Here is a 23225-nt window from a genome sequence, read left to right on the forward strand (position 1 = left end):
GATGTCATTAGACAATGTGTGATGTCAGAGTACTACATAAAAATGTTTGTCAAGGTCCCGCAAACCTGTGGGGTGACACGGGGGATACAGTATCTCCAGAATGGATGTGGGTGAAAGGGGGGTGGGGGGCAAGGAGTGTTTAAAGACCAGGGATACTGTCACTTGCTTAGCTATCCTTGGACAATGGTACACAAATTATGGAATTACAACAATATGACTTTCTTTCATAAAAATCCCGTTTCCCAAAAATGTAGACTAGATCAGACTTTCTCTAGCATTTAATACTTGGCTCCCTGACTAAAGGGTGGAGCAAGCCAAACTTTCCCTGCTGATGGATTGTGAAGACGGCAGTCTAAGCTGTTACTTTTATAAAAAAAAAAGGCACAGTATGTATGCACCATGACTGAGTTGCTCACTAATGCTCAAATTATGAGCAACAGAATGTACAATCTCAATCTCCAATGGGAAATGAAATATTTCTAAAATTAGCAACTATTATGGGGTGTGGTATAAATGCATAAAAATTGCATTTCTGGATTGCATGTAGCATTCCCCTAGTGTTCTAAGTATGACACTTTTTTGTCTTTGTATCCATGTATTTCTTTCTCTTGCTATGTTCTGTACCACAAAAGCACAAAACAAGTGGGGAATGCAGTGTTTTCAGACCACATTTCCATACATTAATCATGGGAATGTAAAAATGCAATTTCATGCTCTAGTATTACAGAAACTTACATTCTTCCACCTCTAGTAGAGAGAACTTTTTCCTATAAGTAGACTAAGGAAATTCAGACTTGCATTGACAGGGCAATTGAATGCCGGTGGGGTGTGTGTGTGTTTGTTTTTTTTCTTTTTAAGTCACTTAATGTTTAAAACTTGAGTTTGGGCCTAATCCTTTTGAGGATACTATCCGTTGCAAGTCTTAAACAAGTAAGCTAATAGGATATTGGGGTAGAAGAGCAAAAATCTTGTGACACTTGCCTCTACCCTAACTCCTTATAGCAGAACATTAACCATTCCAATAAATGTTACTTGGATAATAGACGAAAACTCTCTAACACCATACTACAACCTGCCCCTTAATGCAGTGCTGGATATAAGAAGAGAAGGCTCTCCTAAACAAGTCTGTTACCCGGTGATTAGGGTCTGTAAAATTCAGACCTAGAGTATAGTTTTCTTTCATTTTAAGATATACCATGATTGCCACTGCTCATTTTGTCCATTAGATCAGGGATCATTTAGCTGAGTATTCTGCACTTCTAAAACAACTACTGTTTCAAATGTTAGAGCACAGTAGTTAGAATTGCTTTTAGACGTAGACATTAAATATGCACTTTAGGCATAGCTGATCCAGATCCTCCATTCTGAAATAGTGATGCCAGGATGACTTGAGCTGGAAACTTAAAAGCCCAGAAGACAGTCTGGGTGTCCTTCCTTTATATACATGATACATAAAGACTCTATGATCAAAATTAGCTTGCCTTAATCCTGCTAATATCTTCATTTGAGGATATAACAATTCATAAATCTCTGTAGCCCTCCTAAATGTGAAACTAAAGTTTCCAGAGGAGGCTGGTGAGAGTAGGATGCTTTCATAATCACTTAGCAGCTTCTGCTAGAGGAGGTCTCTAACATACATATACAGAAGATAATGTAGCAGTGTTCTGCTTCTTGAAGTCTCTGTAATCATATGGCTTCTGATACCTTCAGTGATATAGTGACTTAAGCTAACTCCATCTTCGTGTCATGTGTAGGGCTTTTAGTATGTAGCTATGCAGAAGACTTTGAAACAAATCTTCAAGCTTTGTAGTGTAAAGTTAGGGCAAGTCTTTCTGGGTAATGCCTTGTTTGAAAGAAGATTGTCAAATACCTTCCCTTCTAGATGGTTAGGGGTGCTTTGTCAATTTATAAGCTGCCATTTGGGTAATGTGTGTTCTGGAATCTTCTGTTGAGTATCTCCTTCATTAAAGGGAAAACCACTTTACCCTTTTTGGGAAAAATAACTAACTCAACCAGTTATTAGGACTATCCAGGAACTAGCAGTTATAGTTTATCTGGTATTCTGTTCCCGAGAGACCCACACTCCTGCAATAGTCATATCTTAGACAATGCTGTCTTGGCTCCAGGCTGCAGCTTACGCTTTTCCCACCCCACATATAAAAGGAAAATCTCTATCTAAATTACTGTTTAATTGCTGCCTACTAGCTAATATCATAGTTAAATATTACTAACCCTCTTATTGGAATGGGAATCAGCTTGCAGCTCCATAATCATATCTAACGACTGCAAGTCAGGCTAGGCCATTAGGAATTAAAACAAGGTGAAATTAATTCTCATCTGGCTTCTCTTGGATGAAAGGAATGAAGTTAAAACTAAGCTTACAGGGCTTCTGCATGGAAGGTAGCAAGGCATTTTAATAAAAATCTAAGCCCCTCCCCATCTATTTAGCGTGGTAGATTCATCCCTGGAAATCTTGTCCCTTAAACTGGCAATGGCTTTTTTTGTTCTTGTTTGGTGGAAGCTAAAATATTTGCACTCTAAACTGCTAATTGCAGCCCATCCAACTATTGTGCTTTCTAAGGCCTGGTCTGCACTGTGGGGGATCAATCTAAGTTACACAACTTCAGCTACGTGAATAACGTAGCTGAAGTCGACGTACTTAGATCTACTTACCACAATGTCTTCACTGTGGTAGGTCGACCGCTGATGCTCCCCTGTCGACTTCACCTATGCTTCTCACTCAAGTGGAGTACTGGAGTTGACGGGAGAAGTGCTCGGCGGTCAATTTATCGCATCTTCACTAGACGTGATAAATCAACCCCTGGAGTGATCAATCGCTCCAGAGGTATGAGTAGACATGCCCTTACAAACAGATACTTTTACAGAGCCAGCTCTGCTCCATAAACAAGGGAAGATGTAAGTGACTACGGAACCTGTAACTTTTCCTTTAAAGTGGGAATATGGGCAGACACTAGTGTAGTATACAAGTTGAAGGAACTGGGTATATTTAATTAGACCATTTAAATGGCACATGGAGAGCCTGCCTCGCTTGTCTTAAAGTAAGATTCCTTTGAAGCAGATGTTAGGTTCTGACACTACTGTAAACTTTGAACTTTCCAAATGTGAGCTAATAAATACCAAAATAAGCAGAGGCATGCTGATTGGAATGCTGTACATACTTTCACTAGAGATTATTAAGTATGACCTATATCTTTGATCTCTAACTTCACTATTGAACCACTTATCAAGATAGTCAGCTTGATATGCCAGTGCTACTTGCTCACTGATTATTATACCACACTCAAAAGGAAATATGCACACACAAAGGGGTGTAACTTTGTATCTGTGTAGCTGTAGGCACTTGACTATAGTTTAATCTTGATGAGGCAGTTACTTGTGACTTGGAGTAAAGTGTTATCTGATCAGCCCAGTCTTACTTCATAAGTCAGGACTTGTCTGTCTCCATTGACTCACTTCTCTAGGACCCAGTAAAGAGGAAACTTATATTTAAAACATGTTGCCATAAAGTGTTCACTGCCTGTGCAGAAATTAATGTTAAATCTGTGTGGTGCAGCATCTGTTACAAGATCATTGAAATGGCCTAAGCTGTAGCTGAAGTCATTCTGTTAGGGCAAAACTATGGCAACTTAACTATCTTTATTCTACTCATCTTTATTGGAATGTTTAAACTGGAAAACTAGCTTATTGCAGCTAAACATTCTAAACATGCCTCCCAATACATGCAAATTATAGGGCTGAGTATAATTTAATGTCCAGAGGTCTGTGATTCTTTTGTATCTCCCACACCAGCAGGGAAGACACTTCAGATCTTTAACATTGAGATGAAAAGTAAAATGAAAGCCCATACTATGGCAGAGGAAGTGATCTTCTGGAAATGGATATCGGTAAACACAGTTGCCTTGGTGACAGAGACAGCAGTCTTTCATTGGAGCATGGAGGGAGAATCTCAGCCCCAAAAGATGTTTGACAGGCATGCTAGTCTTGCAGGCTGCCAAATCATCAACTACAGGACAGATGAACACCAAAAATGGCTACTCCTAATAGGAATTTCAGCCCAGGTAAGGGACTCTTCAGAATAATATACAGGAAAAGTGCATTATGAATACAGGTATAAATCTGAACTGTGCAGGAAAATAGGTCAAAATTGGATCAAGCACTTGTTTTCATTTCATACGGACTGTAGTTCCTTCTGTTTAACAAAACGTAACCCTTATTTCAAGAGTGTTCTGCAGTAGGTGGGAGACCTTTTTCCATAAGAATGTTTTCTAGCCTTTCCTTTCAGAAGTATGTACAGCATAGTAAAAAATTTTGTTTTTGCTTCTCCGTTCTGAAAGTGATAGTGGTTCAATTCCTATGCTCTTGATGCATACGCAACTCTTAAGTACTTAGAAAAAAAGTTTTAAGCTGACTTCTCCTTCTCCCTCTTCCCCTCTCTCTCCCGCCCATATCATTAGCAAAATCGTGTGGTTGGTGCAATGCAGTTGTACTCAGTTGATAGGAAGGTTTCCCAACCTATAGAGGGTCATGCAGCAGCCTTTGCAGAATTCAAAATTGAAGGAAACTCCAAGCCTTCCACACTCTTCTGTTTCGCTGTACGGAGCCCTGCAGGAGGCAAGGTAAAATTTATAAACCATACTGACTACTTTCAAGCTAATGTAAATTATCAGTAACCTTAAATCTTTCAGTTACCACTAGAAGCTTTACAAATTAAGACTAGTTGTTAAATACTTCTAATTGTGTTAATTTAATGCAATTGACTTCAGTAGGGTTGCACTGATTAAATTAAACAAAGTTGACCCCTTGTTTTTGAGGAATGGTGGCTGTAAAAAAGTGGGTGCTGTTTGTTCAGTCAAGGCTTTGTTTTACTGTGAAGTAATCTTCTGCCTTTTTTAAGGAACTTCATAAAATTAATGTAAATAAATATTGAAGGCAGTGAAATACCTGAGTCTAAAGGTGCCTTGACTCTCAATCTGAATAAAGCTCTCACATCTTGTAGCATGGTTCTCAGCTGAGCAAGCTCACTCTGCCTCTTGTAGGCCTTAAATTGATGGCAATTATAATATAGCAGCCTTGTTGAAAAGCTAAAGCCTAACTGAGTCTCAAGTATTGACTCTGAAGTTAGATTCTTGTGCCTTAAATTTTACAAGTTGATGGAGTTCTGATCAAACGTTCTAAAAGATCACAAAATACAATGTGCCACACTTGCTAAGCTGCCCTGTAGTGTGGAGAATAACTACTTGAGTTTAATAGGCTGAATAATATTTCAATAGCTTCTTACAAGATGCAACATCCCTGGAAAGACCAAAAAATTTGCATTTGGACCAAAATCTTGACAACTTGTCCATGGCAAACCTTTTGCTCTTGTATTGAACTGTTCAAGATTGAGTACATCTGAAACTGCCTAGTCCAAGAGATGGCAGCGATGGTGTCGTAGAACAAGGCTGGCACTTTTTTTAATGTGTCTGGGCAGTGCTTTATGACTAATGATTTGGAAAGTGAGAAATGGTTTTATCAAAAGCACAGAGGTTCTCTCCCGCTTTAAGAGTTTTTATTAAAACAAGCATCTTGGACAACTCTTAAGTTCTAGAATCATGAATATTGGCTGAAAAGCTTCATGGGTACCTTTGCATAAAAGGTATTGAAATAGCTAGTTGCCTGGTTTGTAGCCTGTTTGGGAAGCATTTGTTGGGTAGAGGATCAACTTGTTTCTTAGCAGGATTTTGCTTACAAACTTTGTCTTGGTGACATGCAATTCCTTCTTCCCAGCTGCATATAATAGAAGTAGGTCAACCTGCTACTGGAAACCAGCCCTTTGTAAAGAAAGCTGTTGATGTGTTTTTCCCTCCTGAGGCTCAGACAGACTTCCCTGTGGCAATGCAGGTAAGGTATACAAGAGTGCACACTAAACCCGTGTAAAGCTGCTCATGAACTGGCCAACATAGGCATGTATAATAGCATTTCACATACTCTGTGGTGGAGGATATGTGGATGTAATATGTATATGGCACATCTCTGAATAGAATCCTAGAATAAGTGACCTCTGTTCTTATTCCTCGTCCAAGAAGGTGCATTCACTTCAGGCCATGTTTTCAGTGGTGATATCTACTTTTTTATGTAGACTTGCACATAGACACAGCTGATTTAAAAAAAAATACCAACACTTTTCATGGGGAATTCAAAGTTTGGGGCATTTGAAAGCCAAAACAGTCTCCTAAAAACAAGAGAATTTGGACCAAAATGAGAACTGACTTTGACCAAACACTCCTGATGATAAAGATTTTTTGGCTCAAATTTCAAAGTCTGTGTGGAAAATCTAATTCTCCATTTTATGAACTGAGTCCTTTAGGAATCATAAACCTCACTTTAAATAGTATCAGTCAGAGCTTTCCCTGTAAAGAGTGTGACTTCACCATTGCTTTGTAGATGTTGCTGTCAAATCAGCCATGGATTTTATTCTTCCATAACACAACCAATGCTGGAAGCATAGCTCACTCTAAAGGTAGAGGTCCGAAGTGTAGCATGGGGAAGACCACCCCACATAGGTGATACTTCTCAAATTTAGTACTCCAAAACTGCTTCCAACCCACTTCTGTAAAAATTGAACTAGCAATAAAAAGCACCTCACTGGATACAAAAACTCAAGTTGCTATTACACATGAGCATTCTATTTCAGAAATTCTCCTACCTGTCCAAATACAAACGTACTATTAAAGTCTGCTGAAATTAGCTGTAGTTTTGTGATTTGGGGATAGAGCTGGGAATAAGAACTGCAGAAGCCTAATTCTGGCTCTGACAGACTTTCTCCTTGATCACATCATGTCTCCCCATCATGATTTGAGAACTTGCATAAGGGGAGTCAGTCATCTTTTGACCAGATTTGCAAAGTATAGTGGAAAACTACATATGTTCAGAGGCAAAAGTGCTAAAATAACATCTTTGGCTGTCATGGATGTGAAATTGCTAGCTAGCATAGTAGTCCAATTTTAGCAGAAGATACTTGTTTAATTTCAGATGACTAGCTATAGTGAGCAATTTTGACTCTGATCTTGGGTAACAATAGACAGCTGCCTCTTGACCTAATAGTATCAGTGGATTAAAAAATTTCACAAGCAGTTGTATACTGGTGACTACTTCCAGTTGAGGCTTTCAGTCATAAAGCCATCTCTCAACACCACTGCTTAACATGTCTCAGTTGAATTAATGTCTCAAAGTGAGACTTGCATAATTTTACAACTACATTTGGCATTTTTAGGTTAGTTGACTGACTTCTCTAGCTATTCCAATCTGGCTGACCTTCCTAGAAAAGAACGGGATTGTAGCACTAGTTTTCATGTTAACTGAAGCTCTTAATGCAGATATTCTAGCTTGTATAATCAACATCCTAGCTTAGCCATGCATGGCTATCTTAACTTCTACCCTGGAGACCGATGTCTTGTCTTCTACCTGCCACTAGTATGGAATTGCAGCTCTGTAAGTGACCAACAGGATTGTTACACTCCTTCCTTGCAACCTGAGAGCTTACAGCTGCATCTTCACCTTTTGTCAACTAAACCATGTAGTGAGAATATTCTCCTGCTACACAGCACTGCCTTAAGTTTCTAGTAGCTTGTATTTTGACAGTTCACTTAAACTATATTCAAATGTTCCTAATTGTCTTTCCCTTTTGGCAGATTGGAACTAAGCATGGCGTTATCTACCTGATTACGAAGTATGGATACATTCACATGTATGACTTGGAATCTGGAGTGTGTATTTACATGAACCGTATTAGTGCTGACACAATCTTTGTAACTGCTCCTCATGAACCTTCCTCTGGCATTATTGGTGTGAATAAAAAAGGACAGGTAAATTGAGTCCTGTCTGCTCTTGAGCCTCTAACTGAGCATAGGAATACCCTAGTGACTTTTGCGCAGGACAGCTAAAGGCATAGTCAGTACCATTATCTAATCAAGAGTACCATACTACTTTAGATAACAAAATCTCAGACCTTTGATTTACACTGCCACAACTGTACAGGAAAAAGTGTGCAGTAATGTTTTGTAGTGTAAGGAGGAACACACAGGAGAACATTCTGTTCCCACAACTCCTTACTGAACTTGGGCGAACTGCTCTCCCAGTTTTGAGCAAAATTGTTTTACAAGGCAACTATAGTGCATATGGCAGGCAGCTCAAGGTTGTCATGGTTTGTTCATTGTTATTTAGTGAATGCAATGCCTGGCTTCCCTGTATCTGGCCACTTATTTTCTTGCAGTGGTTTGACAATAACTTCTCAGCCTTCCTCTCCTTTTAGTCTGATGGGAAATGGCAAGGAAATGTGCTGTGACTTGACTGTATTTAGACCATGTAGAAAATTGTTACCACAATCCAAGGCACTCAGCATGCCAACTTGCAACACTAGCATGTACTTGGAATGGAAAAGTTCCTTTTAATGTGGAAAAGGGGTGCCACTGAATAGCTGCTTAGAGAACATGCATCTCCAGACTTATGATGTAAAACTTCTCTTAATTAAATCTTAGTGGAAATCTAGCACCTGAAACAGTTTTAACACTTATTTGCCACTATAATGTTGCTGATTATTGGATATATTAAGGTATGCCAGCAATGCATACCTCAAAGTGAGCCATTAGGCACTCAGCAAACTTGAGATTAGCATTACATACTGCAGTGTGTAATACTAGAGGCCTCAGCCCAATTGTGATGGGCACTGTACAAACATAACAGATGGCCCTTTCCTCAAAGAGCTTATATAGCCTTAAAAGGCATACAAAACTTTAGCATAGTAGGAAGAAACAATGTGATGAAATGGCCCTCAGTTATAGGTTGCACTTTTAGACAATGGGTAGACTGACAAGCTGAGTTCTAAGACCCAAAACAACAGCAATAGAGGAACTATAGCTTTATCTACTTTATTGATGAGCTTCTTGGACTCTTAATTCCTTTGCTCTATTACTTTGAGCTGCTGTTTTCAGCAGGATGCTTCTGTTAAGGCTTTTTTTATCCTTTCCAGGTGCTTTCAGTTTGTGTTGAAGAAGATAACATTGTGAACTATGCTACTAACGTTCTCCAGAATCCAGACCTGGGTCTGCGTATGGCTATCCGCAGTAACCTGGCTGGGGCCGAGGAACTATTTGCCAGAAAGTTCAATACACTCTTTGCACAAGGAAGCTATGCAGAAGCTGCTAAAGTGGCAGCATCTGCACCAAAGGTGAGTGCTTTCAAAGATGAAGACTAAGGATTTAAGGTGATGCTTATTCTAACATCCTAAATACACAACTAACTCTGCCACTTGGCAGTTACTGCACTTTCAGTCAAATGTGTCTTTATCTTAACCAAATTATCATCTTTGAGTTAAACTTGATGTACAAAGAGTAAACTGGTAAAGAGATGTTTCTGGTTGAAGAATCTAGCTTGTTGTGGACCCTACAGAAGAGGAATAGCTTTTCACTAACAACTACATTCTAGGTTGGGCATAGTATACAGAGAAGAGCACAATCAGAAGCTGCTCTTGTTGTTGGATCAAAGAACTGACTGCAAATTAAAAATACGCAACACATCGGCATGTTTTGAGTTGGCTACTAAGCAAATAGTTCAGGTACAGAAAAAGGCAAGGATTATTCAAATGGTTGTAACTGAAACCTTTTTTTTTTAAATCTTGGGTCTCTTCCCCTTCCCGGTATCTTTCAGGGAATCCTGCGTACCAGTGATACTATCAGGAAGTTCCAGAGTGTACCAGCCCAGCCTGGGCAGGCCTCTCCCTTGCTGCAGTACTTTGGTATCTTGCTTGATCAAGGACAACTTAACAAATTTGAATCTTTAGAACTCTGCCGTCCTGTCCTGCAACAAGGGCGCAAGCAGCTCCTGGAGAAATGGCTGAAGGAAGATAAGGTAGGCAAATGTTTTGGTTAAACTTAATGCTGCAGTGTGTCTTGTGCCAGTAGACTGCTACATGTTTATGTACTTAGTGGAGATGAACCAACTATCTGTCTCTTCTGTTCTGCCTGATCATCAAATGCTACTTCTGCTTTCAGCTGGAGTGCTCTGAGGAACTAGGAGACCTGGTGAAGACAGCTGATCCGACCCTTGCACTCAGTGTTTACCTTCGTGCTAATGTGCCAAACAAAGTCATTCAGTGCTTTGCGGAAACTGGTCAATTCCAGAAAATAGTGCTCTATGCCAAAAAGGTAAATGTTTTTGTTAAAGGTGTAAGATTGTGTAATACCTCTCTATTGCTAGACTCCCAGTACACATCTGTGTGCAGTACTCTAAGCTGTACATACTCTGGGTATCTTCCATGAGATAAGACAAGGCTTTAAACATGCCAGAGTCTGTAAAGCTGATAATCAGTTGAGAGCTGCCTTGCTCAATTTGTCATGTCATGACACTCCTTTCTAAATGAACCATGATGCAGTTCTGTCCCGTGGCAGGACTAAGCATCAGCTTAGCTCACAAAGAATGTGAACTCCCAAAATTTGAGTTTTGGAACACTGGAGAACATGGTCTTAGACCAGCCATATAATGGAGACTGAACTTGATAGATAAGATCTGCAGTTTCATTGTGTGGTCACAAATACAGTAACTTGTCCTTTGTCTCCCCCACCTTAAACTTTGGACAGCAGTTGGTCTAAAGCATTCCCCACAAACTAGTCTTCAAGTGTAGAGACTGAGCATCTGTGTCTTCCCCAGCTGGAAACATAGGGCTAGTCTACACTGTTATCTTAATTATCAGTGTATGTGGAAACTTTAAACTCACTATTTTCACAGCTTGGGATGGGATAGTCTTGTGTGAGTAGGTTGCATTGTGCTGGGAATAAACATGTCTGCAGCAGGTGTCACTGAACTAAAGTATGAACTTGAGAGCAAAATCTTGTAAATTCCTAAGCATTTCCAGGGAGCTTTGACTGCTAAAATTGTGTAATTGTTCTAGGTTGGATATACGCCGGACTGGATCTTCTTGTTGAGAAGCGTGATGAGAGTCAGCCCAGAACAGGGACTACAGTTCTCTCAGATGTTGGTGCAGGATGAGGAGCCCCTGGCTAATATTAACCAGGTAAAAACTTGCAACTGGTAAGGACTTGTAGTCCCAGCTGAAACTAATGGTGTTTGTAAAATAAAGTCCAATCCAGTGAACTTTGCTATACTCCTAGTATTTGAATTAGCTTGATTGGGCTGGCCTATGGCCATGCAGTATTTCTAGTAATAGTTCCTGTAATCTGGCATGCTGTTAATCTGCTAACCCAACTACCAAACTAGCTTCAGAATTGGCTGTAGATTGAGTTCTGCAGATCTTCTTGGCTTTCACAAGGAGAACAGCACCTCCTACATTGCAAGTTTGTTATGCTGATTGATGGAGACTGCCAAGCTTCAGAGTCAAGAAGGCTGCTGCTGTTAGCCCTAATTGTGGGGGAGAAGGGGGGGGGAAGACTTCCATTCAGTAGGTAAACTAGTCCCCAGAGACTGATCTAGATTATAACTTTTTTTGAGGTTTTTATTGTAAAACAAATGGGCACTTGATATTGAAATCCTTTTTCTTTGGGGAAATAGTCTTCTACTTATGAAGTAGAATACTATAACTTGTACATAAATCTATCAAACTTGCTTCACTTACTGGTTACCAAATAGTTGTTTGACACATCAGCCAAAATGACCTCTGTCATCAAATTCAGATGCTAAAAGTACAAGTCTGAACTCTCCCTGATACAGTGAATAAAAACATTTTAAGGGAAGTCAGTTTGAGAACACTCTCAAAAGGTAAAATGTAAGTAGAAACACTACTACTGTAGTACAATGCTGGAAGCTTTAACATAACTTAACCAGTTGGTTACATAGAGGTGCTGCATATGTTGTGAGATGGCTCCTGTGAGGATCAGCTGCAATACTCGTGACTTGTACTCAAAATTGTATAAGAACTTATGTGGGTGAATGACTGATTTGATTACTGTCCACTTCAGATCGTAGATGTATTCATGGAGAACAGTCTCATTCAGCAGTGCACTTCCTTCTTGTTGGATGCTTTGAAGAATAATCGCCCTGCTGAAGGACACCTTCAGACACGTCTGTTGGAAATGAATCTGATTCATGCACCACAGGTAAGATTCCTCAATCTAGTCTCCTTAAAATAAGTCTCCTTCACCCCTTCTTGAAAAAACAAGCAAATTTTTAGAACTCCAGCCATTTAGAAAACAATGCTTTTGATGGTAGCAGTCTCCAGCTACAGGCATAGTTGAGACAAAGCATTACTGTGGAGAGTGAAAGGGTGGATGTGCAGATACCTATTGTAAGGGTGTTGTAAAGTGATATTTTAGAATAAACATCTGTAGAAGTGCAGTGTAACTGACTAATTGTTAGTCAATGTGGTCTGTTTCCCGGAAACTCTCCTTTTATGTAGTTTCCTTGCATGATAACGTTACATCTTGATTGTGGATGGAAACTGGAAGCTTAAAGTTCAACAACAATTCGTATCCTCTTAGGTTGCAGATGCCATCCTTGGAAACCAGATGTTTACACTCTATGATCGTGCTCATATTGCCCAGTTATGTGAAAAGGCAGGCTTGCTACAGAGAGCATTGGAGCACTACACTGATCTTTATGATATAAAACGAGCTGTAGTTCACACTCACCTCTTAAACCCTGAGGTAAGACTAGTTTCAGCTGAATTTTACTTTGTGGGTTAAATGTAACTAAATTTCTCCTGCTGTCACTTACCTGTCCATAAACTCAGGGCCGGCTCCAGGCACCAGCTTGGCAAGCAGGTGCTTGGGGCGGCTACTCCGGAGAGGGGCAGCACGTCCAGCTGTTCGGCAGCAATTCGGCAGACGGTCCCTCACTCCTTGGAGCAAAGGACCTCCCGCCGAATTGCTGCTGCAGATCGCGATTGCGATCGCGGCTGCTTTTTTTTTTTTTTTTTTGGCTGCTTAGGGCGGCCAAAACCCTGGAGCCGGCCCTGCATAAACTAATTCCCTTTTCAGCGGGAAAGCTTAAAGTAATACATGTAATGAAATCCCCTAGACCCATGGTTCTCAACCAGGGGTACATGTATCCCTGGAGATACAGAGGTCTTCCACAGGGTACAGCAACTCCTCTAGATATTTGCCTAGTATTACAACAGGCTACACAAAAACACTAGCAATGTCAGTACAAACTAAAACTTCATACAGACAATGGCTTGTTTATACTGCTCTATATACTATACACTGAAATGTAAGTACAGTATTTACATTCCAATTGATTTATTATAATATGGTAAAAATGAGAAAGTAAGCAATTTTTCAGTAATAGTGTGCTGTGACACTTCTATATTTTTTTGTCTGATTTGGGGGGGGGGGTTAGCAAGTAGCTTTTAAGTGAGGTGAAACTTGGAGTGTGCAAGACAAATCAGACTCCTGAAAGGGGCACAGTAGTCTGGAAAGGTTGGGAGCCACTGCCCTAGACGAGCTCAAACGAGTAGCTTCAGTGACTGGCCAGTAGGTGTTCAGCCATACCTCTGTAATTAACTTGAGGAAAACCTTAATCGTTCAAACTCAGTCTACATTGCCAGTAGCCATTCTAAACCTGAAATCAATCTCTTGGCAGCAAAAACGCCTACCTGGTGAACTAATTCTTGCCCACAACAAAATCACATGGGTGTTCAAAACAGAGTATTTGACTTAATGAACTATATGAGGTCGTGTGTAGCAGAGTCCTTGTTGCTATCCTTAATTTTTAGGAGGGTTAAACAGATATCAGCCCTATTGTCATTCCCGAATTCTTCCTGTTGCACATCTGGGACAAGTACATATGTTTCCACCTGCCAACCCTGCAGAATGTAATTACTACTTCCCCTGCTGAACTTCAGCGAGGTGTATACAACTACTAAAACCATTTTAACTTTTGTTCTTAGTGGCTTGTAAACTTCTTTGGCTCTCTGTCAGTTGAGGACTCTGTGGAATGTCTGCGTGCTATGCTATCGGCCAACATCCGACAAAACCTACAGCTCTGTGTGCAAGTAGCTTCTAAATACCATGAGCAGCTTGGCACCCAGTCTCTCGTGGAGCTTTTTGAATCTTTTAAAAGTTATGAAGGTGAGGTGTCCTTATGTTCTGAGGGAGGTACTTGCTTTCAATCTGTTTTGAGATGGAAGGAGAGTTGACTGGCGTACTAGTACTCAGTCTTTCAGTTTGAACCAAGCATTAGGTTTACTGTAGTCTGGTGTTTGCAACTGTTTTGCAGAAGACACCTAGTTACTATGATGCTCTCCTGGAGACATACATATCTGGGTGGAGGAAGGAAACTATATGCGTAGCTGACAGTCTGAGTGTTCCTGTTGGCAGCTTTCCTTTGAGACTATTGTGGGACTATTTAAATTCACCTGTCCTGTCTCACCACTTATCAGTGGCTTCCTTCCTTATTCATAGTAAATTATCAAAGCATATAACTCCTTATCTAGGTGATGAGTTGAACTCTAAATGTTCATAGCTATAAGTAGGTAACCTCTGCTTCTTTCTAGGATTGTTTTATTTCCTGGGTTCTATTGTGAACTTCAGCCAGGATCCAGATGTCCATTTCAAATATATCCAGGCAGCCTGCAAGACGGGTCAAATTAAGGAGGTAGAAAGGATCTGCCGTGAAAGTAACTGCTATAACCCTGAACGAGTGAAGAATTTTCTCAAGGTAATTTTCCCGACTGTTGGCTAGAATAGTAATAGTAGAAAAGTAACCTTTCCTCAGAAGTCCAGGTCTTCTAGACCTCCTGACTATATTTTTGCTTGCCCCTGGACTTTCTCTGATTTGTCCACCTTTCCTAAAGTTCACTGTCCAATTTTGGGCACTGTCTTCCAGCCCAGGCTTCACCAGTGCTAAGTATAGCAGGACAACTATCTCCGTGTCTTACATGCCACTCTCCTGTCATTACACCCAAGAATGGCATTTGTTTTTTTGCAATTGCATCAAGTTAGCTCATATTCAATTTGTGATCCGCTATAACCTCCAGATCCTTTTTAGCAGAACTCAAGGATGTTTGTTGTGTTATGCTTGCCCAAGTTTCAGGGGGAACTTACTTCCAACTCTGGGTTTGGGGAGGCAAGCATTCCTTCCAGTGACTCACCTTATTAATCAAATCAGGCTTTTTACTGGCCATTCCAGAAGAGTGGGGGGGGGGGGGGGGAGTGACATTTATGCAGCTTGGCCCAGGTGCATGTTCTTTCTTGCTTGAACTTTTGGCTTCCAGATTCTTAACCCTGGTTTAAGTGATTCTGGGTGTCCAACTTGAGACTCCTTTTAAGGGGCCTGACTCTCAAAGTGCTGAGCATCCACTCTCAGCCAAGACCTCTAAAGGTAGATATCGAAGTGCATCCAGGATTTGCTAGTCACTACTAAAGTAGAAATGCACCTCATTTGGCTGTCTATGATGGGCTCTTTAATATTTGTATTAAAGGATCAGACTGCAGTCAATTTAGAGTCAGCATTTTTCTGAATCGTAGCCTTTTGCTGGTCCTAAATTAGGAAAACAGTTAAGGCTCTCTGCTCACATCCCCGCATAATTTGTAAAGATAGTGACTTATGTGTTTTTTGTTTTTTTTTTCTCTTCCTTTTCAACTCCTTTCCATTTCCCTCCCCCCAAACATACAGGAGGCCAAACTCACAGACCAGCTTCCTCTGATCATTGTTTGTGATAGATTTGACTTTGTTCATGACCTGGTTCTCTACTTATACCGCAACAACCTGCAGAAGTACATCGAGATCTATGTTCAGAAGGTAAAATACAATCTGTTCTAAAGAATAAACTCCAAGAAAGGGTCCAGCCTGTATAGTGGGAGCTTTAGTTTACCTGAGGCTCTGTAGTTCAGAAGTGGTTCAGCCCCATAAGACTTAAACCTTCTTATTGGCTGGTAGAGCAGAATGGAACACCAAGATATCAATGAAGTGTTGCCTCCTTTTCCCCCCACGCCCTCTCTTTTTTTCCCCCCCCCCCCCCCCCCATTGCTATAGCAATTTAGGCTTATTGATCACTCTGATATATGAAACCAAGGAATGCTATTTCCCCAGCACTTAGGCTGGGGACGTTGGTCACTAAAGTATGTTCCTGATTAGATTTTTGGGGAGAGAAGGGGTCAGTCGCAGGTAACTGTGATTAGTCTTTTGGTGGGCTTCGTAGAATATTGCTGGTTAACACCAATTTAGTGATGGATTAACTTGTACTTGCTAAGTCTCACTTAAGAACACATCAGACAACTAATTAAGGTAGTCCTGTTTCCTACATTTCTAAACATTAAAGAATTGTTTTTTTTAAAAATCCCTCCAGTTATGGCACAGTCCAGAAACCATTCTTATGGTGGTTTATTCTAGGTGAATCCAAGCCGTATACCAGCAGTGATTGGAGGGCTTCTTGATGTGGATTGTTCTGAAGATGTTATTAAGAACTTGATCATGGTGGTTCGAGGCCAGTTCTCAACTGATGAGCTGGTGGCTGAAGTGGAAAAAAGAAATAGGTAAGAATAGAATATAAAGGTACTTGGTATAAACAGTCATTCCATTTTGCTCCAGTAAAAGGCTTCCTCCTTGGTATACAGGAGTTGCATCTGTTGCTCTAAGTCAATCCCACTTTGAAAGATCGAAGTAAAAATCATGAAAGGAATTAATATGGTGCTCGCTAATGTGGGGCAGTTCTCTTGAGTAAGCAAAGGAATTCTGCATGTGGAGTTTCAAAGACACATGAGTACAGTATGTAAGAGGGTGTCACAGTATCACATTCATTGATAATTCAGACCATATATGGCAGTCTTCAAATCTGAATAGCTCACTTTTTTTTGTGTCCCATTCATGAATATGGGATCGGGAAGATCACTCAGCCTTGTGTAATGGGAGAAAAGAAACAACCCCATGTCTAGACTTGAGTTTTGACACACAGTGCTTGACTAGAACAAATAGCTAATTGTAGGGAAGTATACATGGAGAATGTATGTGAGTAAAAACACACAATGACTTTGACTAGCTTAGTAGAACTGGAATGGAGAAGGGGCAAAATATTGCAAATGTTGAGACAATGTGGTTCCTCTCTCCCACTTCCTCAAATTCGGGGAAGAAAAGAAATAAATCTTTCTAACAGGAAAGCCTAAAAAGCCATCGCAGAGCATTGTCTGTCAGTTGAAGGACTTGTTTTTGCTGCATTTTTTTTTCTGTAAGTAGTGGGACCAGGAAACTAATATCATACAGGGTGCATTAGCTATAAATATAAGTGTCCACTGGGCTCAAATCCTAATCACAAGCAAGAATTTGCTAAAACATCTTGTTCTGAAAACTTCCACAAATTATTTCTACAATACTAGAAGTATGGAATCCATGAAGTATCCTTTCACTATATCATTTAAACTTAAAGCCTAAATCACTCTCTTCTCTCCTAATAAACCTTGCCATTCTTAACACTTGCAAAATTCATTTTGTTCCTATCTTACCCTACTGAAAATACCTGTGGTCTGGTTAATTCTGTCCTTAACCTAAGCAGAAGGTTACAGTAGTCATTAACCCAAAAGTCAATTACTAAAGCTCTTTTCCTATTGCTTTTAATTTTTTTCCTACTACCTCAAGTTTTTTCTCTAGCTTCCCCTATTTTAAACTTTGGGTTTAAACTATTCTGATGTACTTGTGTTCATCTACCCTTGCTGCTTCCTGAGTTATCAATCCTTTTCTGACTCTGTCCTCTCCCAGTACAGCCGCTTTAACATTACACTTTGCTTGCAGCAGGTTCCCAGTTGATGTATAGCATGTTCCATATGCCCTACTCTCAACTTGTTAAATGAGTACAGTATTTTTAAAGTGAACTCTCCTCTGAGGGACTCAGGCTAGGTCTACACTACAGCGGTGTTCTGACCTAAGATACGCAACTTCAGCTACGTGAATACCGTAGCTGAAGTTGCGTATTTTAGGTCGGCTTACCTGGTGGTGAGGACGGGGGAAAGCCGACCGCTGCCGCCGACTCCGCTACCGCCTCTTGTCGAGGTGGATTTCCGGAGTCGACGGCAGAGCGATCAGGGATCGATTTTACCGCGTCCTCACGAGACGCGGTAAGTCGATCCCCGATAAACCGATTGCTACCCGCCGGATCGGCGGGTAGTGAAGACGTAGCCTTACTGTGCACAGATCACCTGTACACTGACACTGCTTTCATCAGTTAGGTTTTACTCTAAACAAGCATTCTTGAGGCACCTATGGCTCCAGAAGCACTATCTTTATTTGAGCTATGACTAGGTTTCTTCCAGTCTCTCCCCTCTGTCCTTCCTATCAAGATTTTTTCCTTTAAAAGGATTAGAGAAACTCCAAATAGTCTGTATGCATGCCTCCCAATGAAAAGCTTAGGGGCATTTTAAATCTTAAAGGGGTTATTTTGTAGATCAGTCGAGGTTAGAATGATTTGATCCAGGAGACCAATATACTGGGACCACAGCCTTTCTGGGGAACAACCTTGACCTTAAAGTTTGCTGGCACTCCTCTCAAGTTAAGGAATCGAATTGAAAACTTTAGTAGCACATTTGGTCTGCAAACTTAACAAACTTTATTTTCCCCAAAAGGCTTAAGTTGCTGCTGCCATGGCTGGAATCTAGAATTCATGAAGGCTGTGAAGAACCTGCCACCCACAATGCTCTGGCTAAAATCTACATTGACAGTAACAATAATCCTGAGCGGTTTCTCCGGGAGAACCCATACTATGACAGCTGTGTTGTAGGCAAATACTGTGAAAAAAGGGACCCTCATTTGGCCTGTGTTGCTTATGAGAGGGGGCAGTGTGACCTTGAACTCATCAAGGTTAGCAAAACTTGCTTTTGTATTTACAAATCTGCTGTAGTCTAATGTTAAGAGGTTTGAGTGGTGGTGGGTTTTCAAATGTCAATATTGGTGTAACCAACGTTCTGATTAGATTTTTAACCATAAGTCTTTCTAACACTGGCCAAGTCCTACATGCCTTAACTTAAAATCCCATTGAAGCTAGCAAGATTTGGCTATGTAACGTTAAATTATGGAACGGCTGAGGTTGGATTTATGTTTAAATAGCCCTAAATAAAAGCTATTACAGTAGTCTTAGGGTCCACAGTAAAAAGAAGGTACCAGGTGCAATTGGAAAAAGGACCCTGAACACGTTTCATTTTAGTATTAGTAGGCTTGGATAGATTGTCTTGGTTTCCAGAGTCCCAAAAGGGAATGGACTCCCTCTACCATGTATCCCTTGCCAGCTCTTCCCATTGCTTCTGCCAACTGGTCAACATAAGCCTCAACAAACTCAACTTCATCAACAGTTGATCACTTGTTCCAGTGCACAAGCCAAGTCTGTGGTGGAAACAGCTGAGTAGTATCCGCATATGGAGCACCCTCTAGTCCACACTTCCATAACCTGTCCCAGCCTGGAATCACTGCCTGCTGGAATGTGGTGTGGTTCCTTAAGGGATTACCCTTCCTATAGGTGTACACTAATTTAATGGTTCAGCATGAAAGGCTTGGCTGTGTCCACTGTGTAGCAGTTGAGTCCAGTTTTTACATGCTGTCTTATGGAAGTGTGTGGAAGGGAGAATATAGCCACAAAAGTGGTGGTCTTAATAGATTAATTCAATATCTGAATCAAGAGTAGTTTACTCTGAAGTTTATTTAGAAACAGTTTTCCAGGTTCAGCTCTTGAAAGTGGACAGACATGGATTGTGACTATTCCATGCTCCCTTCTTGGATTGTTCCATGCTCCCTTCTTGGGTTGTGAATTCTGTGGTACACTTGCTTTCTCCTAACCAAGGTGCTCTGCAAAGGGCTTTTTGTCTTCCAACAGCCAAATTTTCTACTACAGAAACTGATCTCTTCTCCCCCCCCAAAAAAAAAGAAAAGAAAAAGAATCGAAGGCTCTCCTCTGGGCATAGGCCCTTTCCTAGGGTGAACTGGGAATCTTACTTTGGCCACCTGTTTCCTGTGCAGCTCACTGCTGTGAGAACTGCATAGCAATGAAATGTAACCTTTAACTACTGTGCACATATCCTCTTGATAGAGCCTGGCAACCTCCCCTCCTATCTGCACTTACATGATTTGAGACCAGCTCTGGTCAGCCTTCAGTCACAGAACCATTTTAATTATAACAGTTGGTGTTATAGGCACTCCATAAAGTCAGGAAGTGCTAACCTTGGTACCCAGCCTAGGCTTAAGCAGTAATGGAAGGAAGGATTGGACTCTAGGCTCCTATTAAAATGCCTTGGAAAACAAAACATACCTTGCTGTCCATTGAAGCTGGTGCTGATAAAATGTAACCAGGTTACATTGAGTCACAAGATTCAAACTGTGCAATTAGAATCAGTAGAAAAATACAAAGCCATTGTGAGAATTTACTTCCTCTGCTGTATCATTGATAAGCTTCTGCACAATGTTTCCATTAGGTAAAACTGTAGCCCACAAACAGTTACTTAGAAGCTTATAGTTGTGGAAACATTCTGTGAAATTCAAAAGATTTTACAAAATAGAAACATTCTGGTGCTGTTTGACAATGAAGCTGAGTGAAGGCTTCAGATAAAATAAAACTGACCTAAATTTTCTCCACTCCAAAATGAATCCCCTTCTAGGTCTGAAATTTGTCAGAAGCCTGTGTAGTTCATGGCTTCTGACAGCAGTAGAAATATTACCATGAGAAATTGTCATAATATTTCTATTGGGCAAAAGCAAGAAAAGCTTGTAACTTTGCAAGAGATCCTGTCTGCTGAGAGCCTTTTAGATTAGAGGCTAGGTAAGAATCCAAACTTGAGTCTGTGTGGCACTTAGTGATGGCCAACAACTAGTTGTATTCAGAAACTGTTGTCCGTTGAGTATGGCTCATTATTAATGTCAAAAAGCCAAACTTATGTTGGGTGGGATCTCATTGTAAGTGTTCCCTTAACTATACATGTGTTCAGTGTTCATGGCTTTCTCTCTTTTTCAGGTTTGCAATGAGAACTCCTTGTTCAAGAGTGAGGCTCGCTATTTGGTACGCAGAAAGGATCCAGAACTTTGGGCAAATGTCCTTGAGGAAAACAGTCCATTCAGGCGACAGCTCATTGATCAGGTACAGTAAAGTAACTGGCTCTACAATTAGAAATGAAAGCTGTTATCCAGTATCTTATGACTTCAGAATGACTCCAGAATCCCTTGCTCGCACCCCCCCCGATACTTGTGCCAACCCTATCAGCCCCTCTACTTCAGTTTAATTTATCTTCTGTCCGAGGGGTGGGCAATAACTTTTGCTGGGTGGGGGGGCTGTTGTGGGAGCAGCAGTGATCTGTATGCTCTGTAGAACCTGTATGTTCAAAAGGTGTGTTACACCGCCTCCCCTCCCTTGAATACCTGTGAAGTGGCTTTCCCCCTCCCTCCTGGAATGCTTGTGGAATGAATGGGCTGCTTGAACAGCTGGAAGATCAGAAGCGCTCCCAGGTAGACAAGGGATATGTCCAGACGCAATATATCAATCCCCGAACGCGCTCCCGTCGACTCCGGAACTCCACCAGGGTGAGCAGCGGTAGTGGAGTCGACGGGGAGCCGTGGCCGTCGATCCCATGCTGTAAGGACAGGAGGTAAGGCAAAATAAGATGCGTTGACTTCAGCTACGCTATTCCTGTAGCTGAAGTTGTGTATCTTATCGACCCCCCGCCCCCTCCCCCCCCCCGTCCCAGTGTAGACCAGGCCAAGGTGTCTGGGACTTGTGGGTGTGACCCCTCCCCCTTCTTTTGAGCTCAGCTATCAGTATAATAAATGTGTTGCTTTCTGCCAAACTCTGGTGGGTCATTAGTCCTCCCTAAGCTTACTAGCTGGCCCAATTTCAGGTAAGTTGTTACGGGTCGCACATTTTCTACTATATTAATGGAGGGGGTGCAGGGTCTGGGAGGGAGTTTGGGTGCAGGAGGGGGTTCTGACCTGGGGCAGGAGATTGGGGTGCCAAGTGCAGGCTCTTGCCAGGAGGTGCTTACCACACGCAGCTCCCAGCCGGCAGCTCAGTGGGGCGCTCAAGCAGGCTACCTGCCATCGCCCCACACCACTCCCAGAAGCAGCTGGCTGCTGGCACCATAGCACATCTCTACATACCCCTCGTGGGGAAGGGGGCAGCGGGTCTCCATGTGCTGCCTGCAACTGCAAGCACCACCCCCACAGTGAGAACAGTGCTGGGGACGGGCAGCACATGGAGCTGCCTTCCCCCTCCTCCCCTGTGTGGTCCCCCCACCAGGGGTGCGCAGACATGCCAGCAGCAGCCAGCCAGGAGCACCTCGCTGTGCCGCAGGACTTTGGCTGCTATCTCTGGACCACACAAATGTTAGGTGGGCCGTATTTTGCCCACCCTGTTCTATAGTATCCAGATTGTTTCATCACGGACAGGGGCCAGTATAACTAGCACTTGTCTGGTCTCTTTAATGTAAAAGTAATTGAATCTTATCTGGGATAGTTAAAACTAAGGGAGACTGCTCATACTGTAAGGCTAGTGCTGTGGTATGCTTTATTAAATAGCTGTGAAATGCCCAGTATCACACACTAATACTGGTGAATCAATATTTCAAAGCCATCTACATGACCGATTGAAAAGAATCTTTGGTAGCCAGAATCTTCTAACGAGAAGTTGCAGTGTTTGTTCAGCTTGATGTTTCAGAACCTTGTGAGGTTCCTGACTTAATGTGTGTCCTACCTCAGTGGGCTGATAATTTAGATTCATAAACAAGGGGTTAAGACTAGGAAAAGCCCTTTCAACTGCTCCTTCCAAATGTTTTCAAAATTAGGTTGTCCAGACAGCCTTATCTGAAACGCAGGATCCTGAAGAGGTTTCTGTTACTGTGAAAGCTTTCATGACTGCTGATCTGCCCAATGAACTAATTGAGCTTCTTGAGAAGATAGTCTTGGACAACTCTGTGTTCAGCGAGCATAGGTAGGTGGAAGGTGATACCCCTTCTGTTGGAAGAAAAGTAGAAGTGTTTTGTGATGTTTTAGGTTGTCCCCTAAACTTCTGAAATACCTGGCTGCTCTGCACTCTATACAGTCTTTAATTGGATATCCTCTTTTTGGCTGCGCAAAATTTGATCTAGCAGCATTAGGTGATGTGTACTAGAGAAGGTGAGCAGCCACTGAAGTGATTAAATGGTGGTATTCAAGGATTTTAATTTTAACTTTAACTTTTGAATACAACGGAAGTAGTGCAGCCAGTGTACTAATACAAAAGAATGCTGGCTCTCTTTTATTAGAAAGTGAATTGATAG

General features: G+C 41.4%; 1 protein-coding gene across 6 annotated transcripts in view; it reads left to right on the plus strand.

Moving 5' to 3' along the window:
* The window catches only part of CLTCL1 (clathrin heavy chain like 1), a 55211-nt gene that overhangs the window by 18311 nt on the left and 13675 nt on the right, over positions 1–23225 (plus strand). For all 6 annotated transcript variants that reach the window (XM_024219493.3, XM_024219496.3, XM_024219494.3 and 3 more), the window contains 17 exons: positions 3811–4079; positions 4476–4637; positions 5788–5901; positions 7692–7865; positions 9029–9226; positions 9706–9906; positions 10050–10202; positions 10946–11068; positions 11970–12107; positions 12489–12653; positions 13898–14078; positions 14504–14667; positions 15625–15750; positions 16342–16484; positions 18561–18795; positions 20933–21055; positions 22752–22897. In XM_024219493.3, the coding sequence (XP_024075261.1) occupies positions 3811–4079; positions 4476–4637; positions 5788–5901; positions 7692–7865; positions 9029–9226; positions 9706–9906; positions 10050–10202; positions 10946–11068; positions 11970–12107; positions 12489–12653; positions 13898–14078; positions 14504–14667; positions 15625–15750; positions 16342–16484; positions 18561–18795; positions 20933–21055; positions 22752–22897 (2815 nt within the window). The remainder of the gene's footprint in view (positions 1–3810; positions 4080–4475; positions 4638–5787; positions 5902–7691; positions 7866–9028; positions 9227–9705; positions 9907–10049; positions 10203–10945; positions 11069–11969; positions 12108–12488; positions 12654–13897; positions 14079–14503; positions 14668–15624; positions 15751–16341; positions 16485–18560; positions 18796–20932; positions 21056–22751; positions 22898–23225) is intronic.

The sequence above is a fragment of the Terrapene carolina genome, unplaced genomic scaffold (genome assembly GCF_002925995.2).
Source record: "Terrapene carolina triunguis isolate 2854851 unplaced genomic scaffold, T_m_triunguis-2.0 Scaffold234, whole genome shotgun sequence".
NCBI lineage: Eukaryota > Metazoa > Chordata > Testudines > Emydidae > Terrapene > Terrapene triunguis.